Genomic DNA, 22,955 nt, shown 5'->3' on the forward strand with positions numbered 1-22,955 from the left:
TCAAATTAGAAGCATATTTTGGAAAATATTTTATTTTAGATACTATTTTAAATAGTAGCACATAGAAAATGATCCAACTCTTCTAGATCAGAATATTAGAGGCTTTCACCAAAGCAATGAGGGTTTTGTTGGCTCTTTGTAGGATAATGGTGCATCCAGATATTTAGGGGACTGGATGGGGCATGGGCATTAATCTAGGGACACAGAACTCAGTTGTGTAAACTCAACACCACTTACTTTAGGGAAAATTTTCTTCTTAGGAAAACAGCCATGGTATTTAGTTAGCCAAAGGAAAATCTTAGACTCACATCACTCTGGAGGTCATAGGCCTGTCGAGCATGGATGACGTCATTCTGGTCAGGCAGGCACGTCCACTGGTGCAGGTGGTTCTTGTAGTCTATGTCACTGACTAAGGTCTGGCACTTCTTGGCCAACACCAACCCCAACATGTCCACTGGGCTGCTGAACTTGGTCTTCCACTTCTCAAAGTCCTTCTTGTACTCCCTGTCACTCTGGATCTTGGCCACATGCATGGACCACATCATCTTGGGGTCATCTTTGATGTCCCGGGCTCCAATATGGTGGCCAAGCTGCTTGCGAAAGCCTTCCTTGTACTTGTACTGAAGAAAAAAAATATTCCTTGATACTTACAAGATTAACTTATGTTGCAATTACAAAGCACATGAACTCTACATGTTTCACAAAGCCTAGAGAGCCCCAGATTTAAGATACTTGTAGGAAAGGTTAAAGGCTAACTCCAGGTAGAAATGTCACACATAATACATTTCATACAAATTCCAGCTACAAATACCTTGAGTTTATCCTCATCCCACACTACATCTTTGGGATCATTCCACTCTGTTTTAATTTGTTACTCCTTGGAAGATTCTGTTCAATTTAAGATTAAATTGAAATGGCTTTAAAGTGATAAATTGTAATCAAATCAATATAAACAGTGGATAAAGTCTTACTTCACTGGCAATTTCTCGGGATGCTTTTGCGGCTTTGATTGGTATGGCATCAAGAGGAAGATCGTAACCTTTTTTCCTCAATTCCTCATAACCCATTCGGTAGAGTTTCTGTTAAGAGATGAAGATCACTTTGGGAAAAGCTGTTTTCCATAAACAACTGCAGCATAATGAATGCAATGTGCTAAATATTTTAAGAGTCCCTGAAATAGTATCTGCTCTAGAATACTCAAATGTAATTGGAAATTATGCCCATTGATTGCTAATGATCCTATTTTAAACTTTAAAGCTCTTCGATTACCCAGATCAGCATAATTAAATTTCAGCTCTTCCCAAATATTTCTGAGAATGAGGCAGAAGTAAATTGATAGAGAAATGAAATAAAATATCATTTAGGTGCTGTTTTCCAATTAACTTTGAGTGTTTCATTGGAAGTTTTTGTTAGATGAGAGTAATGCTTTTTGTGGGGAAAAAGTATGCCTAATGGGCTGTCTCTTTCACACAGCTAACAGGCTGCAAAATAGCCTATTTTACAATATAGAGCTGTCCGTAGTAGGGTCTGCATCTGGAAGTAAGAAACAAAATCCTTCATAATTTTTTAAATCTAAGATTTTTTTGGAGGAAATTTAAATTTTGAATATAAAAGCTCAAGTGAAATACTTTCTTCAGATTTGTTACATAATTAATGTAACATTTGTTGTTATTATGTTATATATTGTGTTATATATATATAATGTTATATATATAATATATATATTATGTTATATATTGTTATTATGTAACATTTGTTACATAATTAATTTGTTACATAATGAAATACAATTTAATGCACTTTATTCTGAAACCAGATTGTTTAAAATGACTTTTGATCTTGGAATGTGTCCATATTTTAGTCATTTGTGGCATTATTCTAATACATTATTTAATGTTGAAGCCTTTCTTTTAGAGTTTAGAATTTGTCTTTAAAATATTTAATTTTTACATCTACAGATTTCAGAAGATTCTGCTATGAAGACAATAAAAGTAAAAATGGAATTCTCCTCCATGGGTTTTTTAATGTTCATTCATTTGAAATTTCATTGAGTTTTGTGTGTATTGGGCACTATACTAGCTAGGCACTGTAGGCCCAATACAAATTGTCTCTCCTACCCTGAGGAGCTCCCATTCATACAGGGAAGAGCAATATAAACTATTATATTATGATGATATGTGTCATAAAGGACTACAAGGAACAGACAGCACAGACCCCCAACTCTACCTGAGACAGGGAGTGCCAATTATTTTGATATTCAACCTAAAAACCACTAAATAAGGAATCTAAGTCACATGTAGTTTATTAATCAAAATCATTCAGTCATGCAATTTATTTCCAATTCTTTGCCTTAGAAGCAATTAAAAGCTTTCTGAAAAACATGAATTTGGAAACTTACATCACTTGTATTGATTAAGTTTGCTTTAGCCAGAATAATGTCAGGTGTATCAGGCATGATGTGGATTTGAGTCTTGTCCTTGTCCCAAGCTTCTCTATAAAGTCTCTAAAATGAGAAATAAGAACTTTTCAGTGGTTTCATTCAATTAGTGAATGACATCATAAACTTCAGGCAGGATCACTGAATTCATTTGAATTAGACATTTTAACTGATAGCATAAGCAGATAACATGAACAGAAAATAAGTAGTGTTTTTTGTTTTTTTTTTTAGTTGTCTGGGATATAACTATCTTTCAAAATATAAAGTATGGATTACCTTCTCAAGGTTACAAATAACCCTGCCCATTAGTGATCAATCCAAGTAATGAGAGTTTCTGCCATGATCATCAAGTAGAGCAGAAGTTCTCCATCTGATTATAAAGGTCTCCCTCACTGTTTATCTGGGAGATAATCCTTCCCTTCTCAAAAAATGACATATTTGAGGTATATTTAGAAATTAGAGTCACATTCCGTATGCATTTTATTATTTATGGCTCTAGTAATTTGGGTGGATTAGGATCCCAAGAGAATTTTGGATGGAATTTATCAAAATGTCTTCTATGTCCCAGAGCCATCCGCTATCTTTCTTCTATAGAAGACAAGACAACCCAAACAAAAATTTCATTGGTTTACTAAACCAAGGGGGTGAAAGTCTGACGAAAAACAGAGACCTGTCAGAGAATTTCCTCATAAGACACTTATCAGTTACAAAAGATAAAATAGTAATTTGGCAGTGGAGAAACCTCTCAATACCATTTTAACAATACCATTTAAGTGATCAAAAATCAAATGATCAGTATTGGAATGAAAAGATATCACGGACCACCTGATAGGACATACGGAGGAGGGTACTACATGTGATGTCCTGCTAAAAGTACAAGACCTGAATCAAATCATGAGGAAACAATAGACCCAAACTGTTGAAGATTCTGCAAAACAACTGGCTTATGTTCCTCCGAGATGTCAAGGACTTGGAAGACAAAGGAAGAGTGAGGAGCCAGTCCAGATTAAAGGAGACTACAGACACCACAAGCAAATGCAGGGTGTGATCTTGGATTGGACTCTGGATCAGAAAATAGTTTTTATTTTGTATAAAGGACATTCATGATTAAACTGAATAAATTCTATGGACTAGTATTGTTTCAATGCTAATTTCCTGATTTTGATCACTGCACTGTGGCTTGGTAAGAGAATGTTTTTGTTTTCAAGAAATGCACACTGAAGTATTTAGGGATAGAGAGGCATCAATGCAGCAACTTACATACATACAACAGAAAAAAGTAGGAAAAAAAAAAGCAAGTGTAACTAATGTTAACAACTGGGGAACTGGGATAAAGAAAGAGATATGCATACATAATTATATTTATATATTTATCATATATATTTAAATTATTTGTACTATTTTTGCAACTTTTCTCTATGCCTGAAATTATTTCAATATAAAAAATTTGAGAAGTCTCATTGGTTCATTGAACTTGCCAGTTTCCCCTTAAGGCACTGAGTGTGGGTCACAGGGGTTGATGCTTTTCTCCTTCCTACACATGCACGTAACCCACAGAAGCTAAGACCTTCAGGACTAAAACAAAGCAAGGCTTGTCAATTTCCACATATGTTTATCCTGGTTTTGTACTAACCTTTCTGATTAAGATGAGAGATTCTCAACCTCAGCACTATTGGTATTGTATACTGGAGGATTCCTCATCGAAGGGATCTTGTCCTGTATGTTTCTGGAATGTTTAGCAGCATCCCTGACTTCTATCCACTAGATGCCAGTAGCATGCCACCCTCAAGTTGTGACAACTGAAAAGGTCTCTAGGTGTTGCTAAATGTCCCTGGTTGAGAACCACTAAGTTGGACCATTTCTTCAATGGTGTCATTTGCACCACAACCCTTCCCCACCTCCCTGAAAAACAGGAAATACTAGTATTTGTTTATACTGAGATACATGTATTGGTTTATTATTCAAAGGAGAGGGGTGCTTGGGTGGCTCAGTCATTAAGCTTCTGCCTTCAGTTCAAGTCAGGATCCCAGGGTCCTGGGACTGAACACTGCCTCGGGTCCCTGCCCAACAGAAAGCCGGCTTCTCCCTCTCCCATTCCCCCTACTTGTGTTCCCTCTCTTGCTGTCTCTCTCTCTGTGAAATAAATAAATAAAATCTTTTTTTTTTTTAGATTTTATTTATTTGACAGAGATCACAAGCAGGCAGAGAGGCAGGCAGTGGGGAGGAGGAGAAGGGGAAGCAGGCTTCTGGCAGCAGAGAGCTCGATGCAGGGCTCGATCCCAGGACCCTGAGATCATGACCTGAGCTGAAAGCAGCGGTTTAACCCACTGAGCCACCCAGGCGTCCCTAAATAAATAAAATCTTAAAAAAATAATAAATTTTTTTTAAAAAAGGAGAAACAGCGGGCTCAAGGATCCACGTGGCCCTTTTCCGAGGACTTAAGGTATCTGTACCTCCGCATTCCTACAACCAGGGCATACTGCTGAAGAGGTCTGTTCCGAGGCATTTTTAATATTAATAAATTCCATGATTGAAGGTTTCTCTCTTGCCCACTTTATTAGATCAGAGCTCTGTACACAGCTCTGTTGCATGGAGAAAAGAGAAACTTGGATTCCAAAGGGGGAGCTATTTTGCATAAATTTGTTGCTTTATTAGTCAGCCTGTTGGATTCAAATTACCATCATAAAAAAAAAGAAGAAATGAAAACCTGAGTATTTATAATAAAGCTGACAGGTCAGCATTTATTATAAATTTTGGATACAAAAATTGCAAGAAGCCCATGAAAGGTTGACTGGGAAGAGAGGAGCTACAATTTATCAAATGCTTACCATAAGCTGGTTATGAGCTTTATAATAAAACTAATATATATGATAGATGTAAAATATACAGCAGAAGTAATCAGATCCTTCTAAGACCCAGACAATTATTACTATGTATCAATTTAAACTTTCTTACCTGTTCCAAAATCTCAGTGCACATAATTCAACTTTCTGTAATTTTCAGGGTTATGCTTCTCACTGAACAATGATGAGTACTCTTTCTCTTTGCATAGAATTACTCTACACTGCTATTTTTTATTTATTTAATTCAATAAATATTTAGAGTTACATGCCACACACTGGTATCAGTGCTGGAGAGGGAAGTAAGTTGAAGATGAGATACATACACACATACACACACATGTATATATGTATGATATTACCTACTTGTCTTGACTTGGCGAAGCTAAATGTATTATAAAAGTTTGGCAGAAAATACACTCTTTATAATATTTCTGTTTGCCTGTGCAAAGTACTCAAAATACTGCACTTTCATACACTTTACCCCAACAACAGCAACAACACAAAGACTGGGTCTTTAATACATTCAAGTTTCAAAGAAAAAAAAGTATGTTCAATAGCATTCTCATTTACAGGATGGTTAGTTGGATGGATGGATGGATGGATGGATGGATGAATAAATAAATAAATAAGAAAGTTTTAGATGACGAAAATTGGTACTAACACATTTTACATGATTCAGTATAGGGTAGTTGATAATTCAAATGAAGCAACCAACATTACACATCATGCTGTGTTATGCTATGCTGTAGGATATGATGCTATGCTATCCTACTAATTATTAAGCAAATGCTATTGAGCACCTACCAGTTATCAGGCACTATAACTTTTCTATTTATTTCTAAAGAGTTACTCACATCACTCCTATTTTTGGCATTTGTCTTTGCCAGAACTATGTCCATGGCATCGGGAATGCTGGTAAATTTGTTTCTGTCTGGGGGCTGACGGTATTTCTTCTCACTGATGATTTCTGAAGCCCGTTTGTTCTTTTCTGCCTCCAAAGAACCCAGGGGACTCCATCCTATGCCTCTTAGCCACTCAAGGTCAGACTTATACAGATTCTGTGAAAATACAAAGCACTCCATCAAAACCCCATCCTCATTTGGACCCTCGACTCAAGTGATTCTATACATTACAAACAGATGCATTTTAGATATTCAATAACAACTCCTCTTTTTACTTTGTCTCTCTGTGACCAAATGGCTACTCAAATAGTAACATATAAGCCATTCAATTAAATAGAAACTGACCTCACTCTGCAGTTGATAAACCTTTTTAGCTTGAATAACATCATTCTGGTCGGGCAGGCATGTCCACTGGTGCAGGTAGTTCTTATAGTCTACGTCACTGACTAATTCCTGACATTTCTTGGCCAGCACCACTCCTAACATGTCCACTGGGCTGCTGAACTTGGTCTTCCACTTCTCAAAGTCCTTTTTGTATTCTCTTTCACTCTGCATTTTGGCTACATTCATGGACAGCACAAGCTTTGGATCATCTTGCAGACTCCGGAATCCAATATGGTGGCCAAGTTGTTTGCGGTAGCCTTGTTTGTATTTAAACTGAAATCAAAGGAATCAGTTCTTTTATTAACATAAACAAAGATCAAGTGAAGCTCAACAATCTGAGGTTAATTAAAAGCTCCATATGCATTTTTGGCATGTCTGTTTTCCAAGACTGAAAAGAGAAAAAGGATGTCCATGTTAATTTAGGAAGAAATGTAAGAACTTACATAAACACTTCCAGAAAAAAATGTAATGTAGTTGATTATCAGGGGAGGTTATGCTAAATTCTAACTAGAGACAAAAATATATGCCAGGAGGTGCTAGACATTGGGTATGCAGACCTTAGGGTAACATTTGCACAAAGCTCTTTGGATAGCCTTATGGGAGTGATCTGAAAATATGGGCTGCATGGCCAAGAAATAAGAAAAATTCAGGACTTGAGCAACAAGCCTTATGGTATAGATTAACTTATTAAGCAGCAGGAATTTTAGTGGTTTGCTATGTGGTTATATATTATAATCTTGTCCTGTTCAGGATCCATACCTTCATGCACATGTAGCTACAAAAAGCTCAATACGTTAGATTAGAAAGAGAATTCCACAAGATCTCAACATATTGCCAAGACAAGTCAAGTGAACTACATAAATTTAAGAAAAGTGAAATCCACTATTTAGATTCAACTGGGAAAAAACTGCATTAGTACTGGATGACAATTGTAATAATAACAATAATAACAATAGTAATAATAGCATTTACTTGAGGCTAGGTGCCTGGGCTATATTACACTTCATGGAGTTAGGTCCTACTCTCACTTCATACCCAGAGTCACAATTATATATATTATAAATACTCAGGACTTTAGGCTGACTATAAGCTTAGTATGGGCAAGCTGACAAAGCTGCTTATAAAACTAGTGTTAAAGATTCTGCAGGGACACAGATAAAAACAAGTCAGAAGCTCATTTACTCTGGCCTGACCTCCTGTGACAGGGAAGCACCACTAAATTTGGGCGCAATATTTTAAGAAGGGTACTGAAAAAATAGAACAAATCACAAGTAGAGTGATGAGCTTTTCAAGAGTCATGAATAATCAGAATACTGAAAGACTTATAAAACTAAAACCAAGGAGAATAATTAAAGAAGTGTAAAATGAAGAGATATCAGGTGGAATAGGAAATAAGCTACTTTGTGATGTTCTAGAACACAGACTTAGAGTTGACCAACAACATAATCAAATTCAAAACAGGCAACTATATAATGACAACTAAAGATGATCCAACAAGGAAATGACCTGTCCTAAAGGGGCACATAAAATTTTTTTATGTGTAAAATTCTTTTATGTGTAAATGTTCACAGACAAGACGAGCACCTGTTGGAGGTGGAGAGAAGGCAGGACACTGAGTGGGAGACTGCATTAAAAAGATTTTGTGTTGTCTAACTAAATTCTATGATTCTAATTTATTAAATTAAGTAGTCATAAAAATCTCTAATTTCCTTAATTTTTAAAAAAGATTTAATTGATTTGACAGAGATCACAAGTAGGCAGAAAGGCAGGGAGAGAGAGAGAGGGGGAAGGAGGCTCCCCACTGAGCAGAAAGCCCGATGCAGGGCTCGATCCCAGGACCCCGGGATCATGACCTGAGTGAGCTGAAGGCAGAGAATTTAACCCACTGGGCCACACTGGCGCCCCTCTAATTTCCTTAAATCTTATAGAATATATAATAATAAGAATAAGAATATATAAAAACCATGTGAGGAGCACCTAGGTGGCTCAGTTGGTTAAGTGTCCAGCTCTTGATTTCGGCTCAGGTTCTGATCTCAAGGTTGTGAGATTGAGCCATGTGTCAGCTCTGCATTCAGCAGGGAGTCTGCTAGAGATTCTCTTTCTCTTCCTCACCCTCTGCCCCTCCCCCCATTCATCCTCTCTCTCTAAGATAAATAAATAAATTTTTAAAAAGTTTGAAACTAAGGAGATATAATTTCTACAATGGTGAGAAAGTTCACATAAAGTTAATTTTAGGGTAAAACTTCAAATAGTTCTAACTAATGGTTTCACACAAAAAGAAATCAGCTACTATCAAAAGTATAGTTAGGAAATCACTGATGCTATTTCTTCAATTTCTAAATAATCTTCACCTCATGGAGAATACATAACATTAAATGCTCCTGCGGGAACATTCAAGCATCATTATTGCTGTAGGTTCTTCAGCATGTTGATTCATTCTAATAAGGAACTGACCAGCAAGCCAGTGAGTGAGTAATAATAAATTACCTAATTGATTTTCCCACATTTCTGGAGTGCCACAAATGAATTGATTTAAAGAAGATCTTCCCTTCTATTCTTAGAATTCATTGCCAGATGCTGTCTTTACACAATTTTTCTCCAACCCAAGTCCTTGTCTTGTTTTAAAAAATTTGAAGATCAAAATTCCACCAGCATTTTTCAAAGAGCTGGAACAAACAATCCTAAAATTTGTATGGAACCAGAAGAAACCCAAAATTGCTAAGGAAATGTTGAAAAAGAAAAACAAAACTGGGGGCATCATGTTGCCTGATTTTAAGCTTTACTACAAAGCTGTGATCACCAAGACAGCATGGCACTGGCACAAAAACAGACACACAGACCAGTGGAACAGAGTCCAGATATGGACCCTCAACTCTATGGTCAAATAATTTTCGACAAAGCAGGAAAAAATATACAGTGGAAAAAAGACAATCTCTTCAATAAATGGTGCTGGGAAAATTGGACAGCTATGTATAGAAAAATGAAACTTAACCATTCTCTCACACAAAGATAAACTCGAAATGGATGAAAGACCTCAACGTGAGGCAGGAATCCATCAGAATCCTAGAGGAGAACACAGGCAGTAACCTCTTTGACATCAGCCACAGCAACTTTGGAGACAAGATAGGTCTCCAAAGGCAAAGGAAACAAAAGTGAAAATGAACTTTTGGGACTTCATCAAGATCTAAAGCTTCTGCACAGCAAAGGAAACAGTCAACAAAACAAAGAGGCAACCCACGGAATGGGAGAAGATATTCACAAATGACAGTATAGACAAAGGGCTGATATCCAAGGTCTGTAAAGAACTCCTCAAACTGAATACACACAAAACAGATAATCACATCAAAGAAATGGGCAGAAGACATGAACAGACACTTCTTCAAAGAAGACATACAAATGGCTAGCAGACACATAAAAAAATGTTCATCATCATTAGCCATCAGGGAGATTCAAATAAAAACCACATTGAGATATCACCTTACACCAGTTAGAATGGCCAAAATCAACAAGAGAGCTAACAACAGGTGCTGGAGAGGATGTAGAGAAAGGGGAACCCTTTTACACTGTGGGTGGGAATGCAAGTTGGTGCAGCCACTTAGGAAAACAGTGTGGAGATTCCTTAAGAAATTAAAAATAGAGCTTCCCTATGACCCTGCAATTGCACTACCGGGTATTTATCCCAAAGATACAGATGTAGTAAAAAGAAGGGCCACCTGTACCCCAATGTTCATAGCAGCAATGGTCACAGTTGCCAAACTGGAAAGAACCAAGATGCCCTTCAACAGATGAATGGATAAAGAAGATATGGTCCATAAATACAATGGAGTATTATGCCTCCATCAGAAAGGATGAATACCCAACTTTTCTATCAACATGGACAGAACTGGAGGAGATTATGCTGAGTGAAATAAGTCAAACAGAGAGAGTCAATCATCATGTGGTTTTGCTTACTTGTGGAACATAAGGAATAACATGGAGAACATGGGGAAATGGAGAGGAGAAGTGAGTTGAGGGAATTTGGAGGGGGAGGTGAACCATGAGAGACTGTGGACTCTGAAAAACAAACTAAGGGTTTTGGAGGGGAGGTAGGTGGGGAGTTGGGTGAGCCTGGTGGTGGGTATTATGGAGGGCACGTATTGCATGGAGCACTAGGTGTGGGATATAAACAATGAATTCTGGAACACTGAAAAGAAATTTTAAAAAATGAAGAAAAGTATATAAAGAAATTTTAAGATCTAGTACTTCCTCTGAAATTCCAAAGTCCTCTGAATTTTTTTAGGTTAATTCTTAGATTTAACAAAATGACGTGTTGATCTATATGCAGAATATCAAAGTCAAATATTTGCAAAAATTTAACTAATCAATAAGAATTGTACCTAGTTTATTCACCAAATTTATTACCCTTTCCAATCATAATTAGAAGTTGTCTTGGTGAACAAATATCCCTATTTTATGAACTTTGGGACCAGATAGATATCCAACAAAAAGTTAAGCTCTCTGAAACTTAAACCTAAATTCCTGAAACTTCCTGAATTTTTTATGCCCCAAGGTAATTTATTATAATTATGTAGATATAAGAATGGGTTAAATAAAAAGAAGTGGCATCTAATTTTTAAATACGTGCATATAAAAATTTATCAACATCAGGTCACTGAGGTTGATTTATTCTCTGGCACTTTGAATTTGTCTAAAATAGATAAATACAAAACAAATTATTTTTAGGCAAGCAAGGGAAAACTGAAATCTCTGGTTTCTTTGTAATGTCTAGAAATATTGCATCTTAGTATAATGGATCTCACAGGTCCTCTGACTCAACTTCTGTTCAGGAAGCTCTTATTTTGATACTGAATCAGTAAGAAAGAAAAGCAAATTTTCAGTAAATGAAGAGGGGAGGTAGGAGAAGATGAAGGGAATGGCATTACATTTTGAAAGGCAAGGCCTGTCTGTAAAAGTAGTCATCAGGTATCTTAAGATACCTGATTCAGATAAAATGCATCATAAAAGCCAAACAGGCCAAACTTACATCACTAGCGATGTCTGTTGAAGCTTTGGCCAACTGTACAGAAATTGCATCAGGTGGGAGATCATAGCCTTTCTTCAGAGCTTCTTCCCATCCGAGTTTATAGAGTTTCTGGAAATGAAACATATAATTTAGCATTATTTAGTAAATATTAGAACCCCAGTGGATTACTGAACAATAATTTACCCAGAGAGCAGGCATCAGATTCTATCATCTACCTTAACTCTAAAGAGACGGATAAAACCAAACCAAGCTGTTTTAGGGAGAACTGACTTAGCATTACAGAATCTTGCTTCAGTTTTCTGGTTCTGAGAATAGGCTCAGTTACAAGAGACACAGTACAGTTTTAGAATAGCTTTTCTGTTCAGACACTGTTTGGGCATATCAAGTATATCGGGTGCTTTCTCCCTGCTGTTAAGTGCAGTCTAGACTCACTGTTTTAGTCACAGATGTTAAAATAATTGGTAACTAAAAAAAGTCAGGAAACAAAATTTTGATAATCCAAGTGATAAAAGTAATAGATACTGACGTACCTTTTATGAGGTACAATAAATGAATTAATCTTTATGAATGAAATTTATTAAAATTTTGCATGTGTGTCAAAACTGAATACTAACAAAAACAGTTGAAAGTCATCCAGAACCTACTATGTGCCAAGTACTGTGTTGAGAGCCTTACATGGAAATTTCTCATTTGGTCCTCATCAATAAGCACTATTATGGTCCCAATTTTAGGGATGAGGAAACTAAGGCTTAGACCCGATGTTATATAACTCATAAATGGCAAAGCCAAAAACCCATACCAGATCTGTCTGATGCAATTTTTTCTTTCAACAATTATCGATTTCCTTCTCTGTGCCAAGTACAATGAGTGCTGAGATAAAGAAAACCAGCACAGTGCCTGTCTCCACGGAGCACAGGAGTCACAGCTAAAGCTCTTGCTTTTAATCACCATATTCTGCAGCATCTCTAACTTGCCAGTTTAAGTCATTCATTTTTATTACTTTGGCATTTTCATCAATTATTTACCATTACATCGTTTAAAAAGTTTAATTAGTCTCAAGCCAAATTTTTATATAGCTTTACCTGACTATACAGAGTTTGATTCTGCTTGGCTTGTAAAATATCTGGTGTGTCTGGCATCACATGAATCTTGGTTTTATCTCTGTTCCAGTCAACGGTATATAAGTACTAGGAAGTTAGGAGAAAAAAGACGTTTGTTATTTGAAGGACAAACAGAAAAGAAAAACGTGAAACAGAGCATTTGAATTCACTCAATTTGAATTAGATTAAATTTAGTAACTGAAGTGGTATATGACTCAGAAAAGACACCAAAAACAAACTCAGATTTAAAAAAAAAATAGTATTTTTGGATATTTCCTATCTTCTAGAATTATTTGAAAGTTTTTAGTATATAGTAATTTTAAAATACAAAAGATTTTTAAGAAATAAAATAAAAAGATTTCTAACTCAATTTAGAAGGTCAGGGGAAATAAAAATAAGAAGTAGGCAGAAGAAAATGATGTAGGGACATGCTCTGGAACAGTCTGTCAGACCCCAGAAACAAAGGACCCAAACTAGATTTCCCAAACATGAACCAGGGGTTACTAGCCCTGCCTCGCTGGGAGCTGTAGGGAAGGACAGCTGTATCGAAGGATGGCTGTCTACCTTGTTCATGGTTTGCGCATTCTGTTTGGCAAGAACCATATCCATGGAGTCATTCAGCTTCTTAAACTGGAAGTTGCTAGGATGCTGGCGGTATTTCTGATCACTGGCATATTCAGTTGCTTTCTTGGCCTTCTCCACTTCTAGGGAACCAGCTGGACTCCAGCCAAGCCCTTTGTACCACTCATTGTAGTCCTGCTTGTATTCATTCTATATAAAGAAGAGACATATTCTAATTTACCTTTTCAATTACTTTACTTTTATCAATTCAGACACAAAAGTGTAGCATCGAAGACTGTGATCTCCATTCCCATGCTAGGAATCCGAACATCACCCAGAAAGAACAGAGACTTACATCACTCTGTATGTGGTTCATATTCCTGCTCAGCTCAATGCTCATGGCATCTGGAAGGAGGATGTACTTGTGAATCAAATGCTTATAGTTGGCGTTGGTGATGTTGGCTTGGGCATCCCTGGCAGCCGTGACACTGAGCATGTCAGCAGGGGTGTGGTAGCTGGTCTTCGTATTCTCGTAGTTTTTCTTGTACTCCCGATCAGACTGCATCTTAGCCACTTGCATGGAATGGACTAATTTGGGATCATCCTCAAGGCTGCGGAAGCCAACCATCTTCCCCTTCTCCTTTTCATAGTTGTATTTGTATTTATACTGTGAAAAAATTAGTTTGTTAGAGTAATTGCCTTGACTAGAAACATTCTAGTATCAATAGTCTATGTTTCATAAAAAGTGACACTTGTGTGAAGTATGTAAGCCTGATGATTCACAGACCTGTACCCCTGGGGCAAATAATACATTATATGCTAATAAAAATAATTAATAAAAAAAACTAAGGACATAAGAATGAAAAAAAAAGTGATACTTGTGTAGAATTCTACAGTTTATAAAACATGCTTTTCACGTTTGTGTAACTTGATACTCACAACTATATGTTGTGAGGAAGATAGCAGTTATTATTACTGCCCTCCCCCGCCCCATTTTACAGATGAGTAACCCAGAGAGGTGAGTGACATGCTAAGGTCACTAAGGACTAGAACCAAGAACGTAATGATGATATACCACACTGACTTCCACACGTACTCTGTTGTTGTGCACTGTTGTTAGGATTATCGATCTTTAGCAGTTGATAACAGTACAGCTAATGAGAGAAAAAGGCAGAATGTTCTAAGCAGTTTACTGCTGCCCTAAGAAATCCAGCCAGGATTTTACTGCAAAAAATAGGCTTAGTGTATGACATACGCAGTATCATTGTAGAGTAGCTTTGTAGTTGTGGAGCTCCTTTTCCTTTAAGACTTTCTATACTGGGGGCGCCTGGGTGGCTCAGTGTGTTGAACCGCTGCCTTCGGCTCAGGTCATGATCTCAGGGTCCTGGGATCGAGTCCCGCATCGGGCTCTCTGCTCGGCAGGGAGCCTGCTTCCCTCTCTCTCTCTGCCTGCCTCTCTGTCTACTTGTGATCTCTCTCTGTCAGAAAAATAAATAAAATCTTTAAAAAAAAAAAAGACTTTCTATACTGGTATAATGGGGAAGAAATGTTACTATTTATCACTCAACTTCTTTCTAGAAAGGGAGGATCCTGATACATGGAAAACTTATTCTGCCTATCTCCTGTGAGTTTGAGTGTGCAAGTTAGTGGGGAGGAGACTCGGGGAGCCAAATTACTCCAGAATAGAGGGAAAAGAATTTTGAGATTTCAGGGCAATATAGTAGTGGCATAGGGATTGACAGGTAGGAAAGATAAACAGGCACAGAATAGGAGAGAGAAAGTGTCACTGCGGGGGAGAGGGGGCAGGGGGCTAAGGAAAGAGTACTCTGAGAAGTGTTCCCCCCATTACCCTCAAACCACATGGTAGTCACTGTGAGAAGATTTCTTGCAGAAACAACCAATGAAAGAATGGAGTTTCGTACAGGTGTTATGTTACGGGAGTGGTGAGCTGGCATACCAGCTCTCTGGAAGGAAAAAGCCCTGATCTGTCATGTTTGTCAGTCCCTGTGGTGTAAATACTCCCACCATGGCTGGTGTCAAGCTACCAAGAATTTAACAACTGGCTTGCAAAACTCCTGATTATTTAATAATCAGCTGTCATGAGTCCAAAAGATCAGCATCTTTAGCACACCATTTAATGAGAGATCCTGCTAGGAAGAGACTTCCTAAGAGGCAGGAAGTAAGAACAACCCAAATCTTTCACCAAGAAAGCTTGGTGAAGGGCTTTGGATTTCTACAGGCCATAGCGCTGGGGATGGAGTTCAAAGAAAATTCACCTACATCTCATGAGCCAGGGAGAGCACACAGATATGTGGTCATAATGTGGTTATCATTCTCTTTGTTTTTGTTTTTGTTTTCAGAAATACCAGAGAAAACAAAAGACTAAACCTAAAAAGCATTCACAGAATACAAGGAGGCCATTGTGAGCAGGTACACTTCCTCCCTGTATCTTTTCCACTGAGTGTTTCCAAAATTCAGCCCTTACTATTTTGGTAAATTAGGAAAAAACCCCAGTCAGGTGAGTGTTTTCCTTCAGACTTACATCACTTGCAATATCTCTTGAGGCTTTGGCAGCTTTGATAGGAATTGCATCAGTTCTGAGATCATAGCCTTTCTTTCTAGATTCTTCCAAAGAAAGTTTGTAGAGTTTCTGTAAAGAGAGGCAAGGGAATAATATTCTTCTAAATAGGAAAGCCTGGGTTTATTTGAAGAGAGTAAACTAGCACTGTGGTATCGTTTTTATTTTTGAGAATGCTTCATTGGTGGTTTGATGGATAAATGTTCTTATAAATAACAAAATTGTGTTTGAAAAAAGTCACACCCAAACATATCTTCAGGAAACCACCGGAAAAAGTAAAACTTAATGGTTTCCATTAGGTTATAAATCTGTTTAAAAATGTGAAAGCCCAGTAGATTCGCATTGATACATTTTTATCAATTAAAAGTCAAGAGAAGACTACAAAACAACCATACTCTTACATCAAAAGTAAACTTCACTATTTTGCAATCGACACTTTTATTTATGTAACTGTGTGGATTCTACAATCCAAAAATAAGTCATCAACCACAAATCCCTGTGTAATTCAGGGAAAACAGAAAACACTGGTAGGATTAGAGATTTCCTAGCAACCACGGTTAGGTTGAGAAAGAAAGTGAAATAAAACACGCATTTTCTAAGTGTTGAACATTCCTTGTTATGGAGCTTGCTCCAAATTCTTCAAAATGTTTTTCTTCCCTTCCCACTTAACTTTTTCCCAAGACCCCTTCTTTAGGACCATCTCAAAGCCTTGGTAGAGAGACTCCAGGAACCAGGTCCTGGGATTCTCACTTCCTTTTTCTCTTTTGGGGCCCCCAACCCCTTCTCTTCCTGCCAAGTCTCTTAGAGAATGAGAACCCGCTCCTAAACAAAATCCAGCTGCCCTTCAAATTCCTAACTGCAGGGCCCAAGTCCCATACACAGGCCAGCTCCAACTCTTAGCAAAGCAAGATTAGAAAGAGAAAGATGCTCATTTGTGTATTCCTACTCTTATTTTTAAAATATTCATTCTTATAATTGAGAGACATTGATTAGTTTATACTGGTTCAAATAAACCACAGGGAATTATACTTACATCACTCATATTAATTGCATTTGCCTTCGCCAAGACAATCTGGGGGATATCAGGCATAATGTGGACTTTGGTCTTATCAGCCTCCCATGCTTGTTTGTAGAGGTGCTGGAAAGTTAAAAAAAAAAAAAAAGTGAAAGTTAGTATTTAAAAATCTTAAAAGGTGCTCACTTTGTGTGTGTGTATATACTTATATATATTTAACTACACATAAATACCAATATTTTACTATTTTTTTATTTTATTATTTTTATTAGCTATATCTTATTTTTTTAATTTAAATGGAAAAGGTGCTAATTCAAACAAGACAGCAGAGAGGATGTAAGATGGAAAGTAAGATGATGTCAAGATGAGAACCATAGGAAGAGTAAATGTACACTGAGAGATGTCTTGGTGATCATTAGTTGAATCCTCTTATTGCAGAGTTGAGAAAACCATAGCCCAGAGAAGTAATGCACCTTGCCTAAAGACACACAGCAGGTCTGGGCCATCATTTCCACAACTCTGCAAGAAGAGTTGATGATTCTTATCTTGGCATCATTATTCTGAAATGATTAATAAATCATTGCAGTGAAAAAGAAATAAAAGGTTTAACATCTAAAAAATAAATGTGAGCTTATGGTAGTTTAAATACTAAATCTTAAAAGGGATACTGAGATCTGTGCCTTGTCTTTTAGACAAGTCCCTGTCCAAGAGATCAGTCATCTTGACAAATCAGTTTTCTCTCTCAGAGGACTCCAAGGGATTTACTCAGACACTTAGCATAAAAGAGCTCTCTCTAGTACAAGTAGGACCATCACGTTCTTCAACTGCTTAATGTTAAAGTCCAAATAATGTTTTTCTTTCTTTCTTTTGCTATCAGCAGCATTTCAAATTATGATCCATACAATATAACCAATGTTGCTGCAATTATTTTATTATTTATAACTTAAAAACCAAAGTTCAAGGTGGATATGCTTTTTGGTCTTGATATCTAACATGGCTAATAAATTTCAAAATACAGTAAGGCTTTTCTAAAGGCTGGAAATACTAATGCAAGGAACTACTTGCAGAGAACTGCTCTCGTGATTTGCCCAGAGAAGGTCCTGCTTTGGAATGCCGCTATAGCCACAGGATCAAGGAGTCTCCCTTGATTCCATTAAAGCAGCTAGGAAACTGGAGTGGATCCCAACACCCAGCTGTCGGGCAAATAATCTGCTGATTCAGTGTTGTGAACTTCTACTCAACCTTACCTTAGACAAACAAGACTTTTTTCAAAAATATGCATGAAAAGAAACGACTCGTATTTTCTTATGACTGTTGGACACGGTTCATTGAACATTTAGGGCACCACTAATGAGGACTAGCTTCTATTTTTTTTAATCCACAAGTCCCTTTTTCAAAGCTGAATGAACATTAATTGTGATGCCCTAAAACTATTATCAAAACCTGTAGATCAAATATAAAAAGGCCTGGCATTTTCCTGGTGTACAGGAAATATTACAATATTGAAAGACTCACTTCATTCATAATTTTTGCATTATTCTGGGCCAAAACCATGTTCATTGAGTCCATCAAAGTGGAATACTTCAAAGTGTCTGGGTGTTGGCGGTACTTCTTTTCACTGATTATCTCCATGGCTTTCTTGTTTTTCTCAGCCTCTAGTGATCCCAGAGGGAGCCATCCAATGCCCTTCATGAAGTCAACGTAGTCAGCTTTGTACTGATTCTGCAAAAGAGGAAATGTTCAGGGATCAGAAGAAACCAAAGCTACCAAGAACCAGGAGTGGGTATTCGTATTTCCTAAGTTCCACTTTGGTTTTCAACCAATAGTATGTTGAACTCCAACCATTTTTGTCCCTAAACATTTTTTTTTTTACATTTCTTTGCATGAGAAATTAAAAATAAGCAGTAATATCTTTGTGATTTGTTTTCCTAAATGCCTTCGTAAGGAAAAAATGCTAAGAAATACCAACTAGATTAGCTACCATGTGATTGCGATCTCGAGAAAGGTGACTATGCTTTTTGTTTTTTTTTTTCCTGACAATCTCTGTTTTTTTAATTTGTGCTTTTGGCCTGTATATGTTGTTTTAATTTAAGTTCAATTAACCAACATATAGTACATCATTAGTGTTGTTTTTTTTTACATCATGGGTTTTAATGTAGTGTTCAATGATTCATTAATTGCATGTGACCTGATGAGCACTGAGTGTTGGTCTAAATTTTTAGAAAAATTCCCCAAGTTTCCTTGGTTGACAGATGACTCACCAGGACTCTGACTCTCTATTTCATCATAAGCTTTGATCACCCACCATTGTTACAATTCCCTTGGGTATGCCAGAAACCTCACTGGTTTTCTGTGCAAATTTTGCTTTTTTCCCCTTAATACTGATATTTTCCTCTACAACTCTTCCTCGGTGCTTTTATGTGGGCACTATGTACCTGCTTAGGAATTAAGAGCTCAGCTCTTACATTCCTAAAGAGAAGCATGGGCTTGGCATGACCTGCCTTTGGTTTGTAATTTAAATTCTTTTCTCCCAGCTGCCAAATAAATGGCCTCTACAGCTGAATTTTTGCTTCTACTCTGTGCCTTCCTCACATTTGTTCCAAGAACTTCCACCTCCTCAATGTTTCATCAGCAAGTAATACAAGCAATTGCTTGTATTGAGGTTGGAAAAAGTGGAATAAACGCTGGTTAGGAGTGAGGGGCAGGAGCTAGCAAGTAGTAAGCCTTCCTGACTTTCATCTTACTTGTTTACTAGGAGCTGTACCTGCTTCTGACTCTCTTTGCTCAACATGTTTCCTTCAACATGTTCTCTGAAACAAATTTTCATTTGCCCTAGCTGAATCCAGCATCCCCCAATCCTCACAGCAAATAAGACTTTGGTGTCTAGAATGTATCATCCCCTTTTGTTAAAAGAAACAAATTCTACTTAAGGTAAAAAATAACTTGCTGGGAAATTACACATGAATTTCTTTCAGGAGTTTAAAAAGGTCCTCATTTAGGGTCATTCCTGATTTGCTTATTAACTATAGTCAGTGCTCTGCAAATGATGGGGCTGTCACGTACATCGCTTTGAATCTGCATCATATTTTTGGCCAATTCAAAGCCCATGGCGTCGGGAAGCATGTTGTAGGAATGGATCACATTTCTGTAGTTGGCATTGGTGGCCACTTCCTGAGACTTCTTGGCTGCCACCACGCTCAGCATGTCCACCGGGGTGTGGAAGGAAGTCTTCGATTTCTCATATCCCTTCTTGTATTCCCGGTCTGACTGCATCTTGGCCACTTGCATGAAGTGCACCAACTTGGGGTCGTCCTCTAGGCTCCGGAACCCAATGTGTTTCCCTTTGGTTTGCTCGTAGGCTTGCTTGTATTTGTACTGTGGATGGGAAAAGAAGCACAGTGAGGAAGGTAGTGAAGGAAAGAGCAAAATATAAGTCATTAGATTCCATTAACTTGGTCAAAGGTGTATGGTTTTAGAGCTCACAGGGATGGAGCAAAATTTTTTTACTTCAAATTTCTTGCCGGACTTGAATCCATGGAAAGAAAATGATCTCAGAGTTAATCTAAGAGATCCGTGAATAAGTTGCCTTAAGGTGCTTTAGAAAGCAGCTTTTCTCACTCAGCAGTCTCCTCAGAATGGGCTACAGGTACAATTTCTCATGGTGTATCTTTAATTTAGGAAAGAGCTTAATCAATGATCTCTTGGGTAAAATGAGTAGACTGTATCCAATATTTGCTCAGAACTGCCTATAAATGATTTGAATACTCTAAAAACAACTTATTTTAACAAAACCCAGTACTTTTTACATCAAATAGTGAACAAATGATTAGAGGGCCCTTGGACTGGGTGAAGAAAAATGTCTTATGTGTTCCATGGATGATGGTCCTACCGACACTGGGTAGGTTGACTGCAGCTCTGGAATACACACACACAAATTTGGCTCATTTGCTTCTTATTTGCTCAGCCTAAAAAAGGCCCAGTGGAAGCACTTACATCACTGGCAATGTCTCTACAGGCTTTGGCAGCCTTTATTGGGATGGCATCAGGCCTCAAGTCATATCCTTTCTTCTTTTCTTCTTCCCAGCCAGCTTTGTACAGTTTCTAAATAGAATGAAATAGAATAGCACCAGCAACTTGTTATTTGAGTTAGAATGGGAATCCTGATTTTGCATGGTTGGTATATAAAAGAGACATTCCTTAAGTATTAGTTCCCTCCAACCTCCTTTCCCACTTGATTGTTGCTGTTAATCTACTTACATCACTCATGGTGATTTGGTTCATTCTGGAAAGTAAAATGTCTGGAGTATCGGGCATGACGTGAATGGTAGTCTTGTCTTTGTTCCATTTTTCAGTGTAGAGCCTCTGCAACAAGGACGACAGGTACATGAGTGTACAGTGGGACAAGTCTGTAACAGTGCTGTCCACAGAAGGAGACTCACATCTCCACGACAGAAGCGATGAACTCTGATACTGGCAAGTGGATGACATAGCAAGAAGATGGGCTGATGAGACTGAACACACAATGAGGGGAAAAAACCATGAAACTAGGGAGCCCTCTTCCACAAAGACAACAAATGCCACCTTGCCCCAACCTCACGCTACATGGAGTTTTGCGGTTCTGTCACACCCTCAGCGTGGTGTAGACAGACAGCCTGCATCAGTGTGTGTGGGATCTCTCTAGAAATGGTGAAGGTTATAGAATGCCCCCTCCCACCATCGCCACCACCGCCACCACAACCATCAGAAAGATAAAAATGCGGACGATTATAGCAGCACCGCCAGGGTCAAGTGTTCTGAGGCTGAGACCAGCAGGGGAGCTCCTACCTTATCCATATTCAGTTTGTTACTTTTGTTAAGTGCTTGTTCCATCGTGTCCATGGCATAGGTGAACTTCAGCTTCTCAGGGTGCTGGCGATACTTCTTCTCGCTAAGGATCTCTCCAGCTTTCTTTGCTTTCTCCACCTCCAGTGACTCTATCGGGACCCAGCCGATCCCCTTCATCCAGTTGGTGAAGTCGGATTTGTATAGATTCTTTACAATGAAAAAGGAAATTTTCATTTCAGAAAGAGTCAGGGCTTGGGTTTCTTTGGCTAGATGATTTACTCTTCATCAAAAAGAAAGAAAAAATGAGGGAGAAGAGAATCCCCTACTTTTTATGCACTACCATCTTTTGGAAAAAAGAATTTTAAAAGCAACTGCATTCAGGGGCTCCTGGCTGGCTCAGTTGCTAGACCATGTGACTCTCGATCTCAGAGTTTGAGCCCCACATTGGGCGCAGAGATAACTTAAACATAAAATCTTAAGAAAAATAAGTAATTGCATTCATGGTAGCTCTGAACTGGGAAAACTGATCCAATAATTCCTTTCTAAAACTTAACTTTCTTGAAGAAAAAGATAAAAGAATTTTACATAGGTAAAGATATTACATTGCACCCATTTGAGCCTCTTAGTTTTTCACAGAATACATCACGTACTTGTGTCTAATACACATACACACACACGCACACGCACACACAATAACCAAAACAAATTTTAAAGCTATGTTATAGTTCAAATGAGTGAAATTCTAAAACTCCAAATTCTGGAGAGGATCTCTAATTATAGTGAGTCCGGCCAGGTTTAAGATGAGGTAAATGGAACTGCCAAGTTCTTGTTCCTCCCTCCCACCAGCGAGAAATGGATAACTTATTCTATGCCAATAATCTGTTGGCCATTACATACATCGCTTTGGATCTGCATTGCATTCCTGGAATGTTCCACGTTCAAGGCATCAGGTAGCAGAGTGTAGCTGTGGAAGGGTTGTTTGTAGTTGGCGTTGGTAACAACCTCCTGAGATTTCTTGGCTGCTGTCACGCTCAACATGTCCAAGGGTGTGTGATACCTGGTCTTGCTGGCTTCATAGCCCTTTTTGTACTCACGATCTGATTGTATCTTGGCCACATTCATGTAATGAACCAGTTTAGGATCATCCTGAAGACTGAGAAATCCAATTTGCCTGCCTTTGGCTTTCTCATAAGCCTCCTTATACTTGAACTATATGAAAAAGAAGTTTGACAGGGTCAATTATAAGAAATGCTGAAGTGTTAGACTGAATCTACAAAACAGATTAAGC

The 22,955-nt window shown here is 37.8% G+C and overlaps 1 protein-coding gene across 32 annotated transcripts in view; it reads right to left on the minus strand.

Moving 5' to 3' along the window:
- Positions 1-22,955, minus strand: part of NEB (nebulin) — a 202,116-nt gene that overhangs the window by 124,204 nt on the left and 54,957 nt on the right. For 28 of the 32 annotated variants that reach the window (XM_032857788.1, XM_032857781.1, XM_032857790.1 and 25 more), the window contains exons 34-50: positions 22,565-22,876; positions 21,668-21,874; positions 21,101-21,205; positions 20,837-20,944; positions 19,907-20,218; positions 18,359-18,565; positions 16,862-16,966; positions 15,793-15,900; positions 13,606-13,917; positions 13,254-13,460; positions 12,672-12,776; positions 11,590-11,697; positions 6,528-6,839; positions 6,135-6,338; positions 2,399-2,503; positions 972-1,079; positions 309-620 (exon numbers count right to left, since the gene is read on the minus strand). In XM_032857788.1, coding sequence (XP_032713679.1) covers positions 309-620; positions 972-1,079; positions 2,399-2,503; positions 6,135-6,338; positions 6,528-6,839; positions 11,590-11,697; positions 12,672-12,776; positions 13,254-13,460; positions 13,606-13,917; positions 15,793-15,900; positions 16,862-16,966; positions 18,359-18,565; positions 19,907-20,218; positions 20,837-20,944; positions 21,101-21,205; positions 21,668-21,874; positions 22,565-22,876 — 3,237 coding nt within the window. The remainder of the gene's footprint in view (positions 1-308; positions 621-971; positions 1,080-2,398; positions 2,504-6,134; positions 6,339-6,527; positions 6,840-11,589; positions 11,698-12,671; positions 12,777-13,253; positions 13,461-13,605; positions 13,918-15,792; positions 15,901-16,861; positions 16,967-18,358; positions 18,566-19,906; positions 20,219-20,836; positions 20,945-21,100; positions 21,206-21,667; positions 21,875-22,564; positions 22,877-22,955) is intronic. The other 4 variants (XM_032857789.1, XM_032857787.1, XM_032857780.1 and 1 more) reach the window with 2 other exon arrangements.

The sequence above is a fragment of the Lontra canadensis genome, unplaced genomic scaffold (genome assembly GCF_010015895.1).
Source record: "Lontra canadensis isolate GAN:19392208 unplaced genomic scaffold, GSC_riverotter_1.0 scaffold13, whole genome shotgun sequence".
NCBI classification, from domain to species: domain Eukaryota; kingdom Metazoa; phylum Chordata; class Mammalia; order Carnivora; family Mustelidae; genus Lontra; species Lontra canadensis.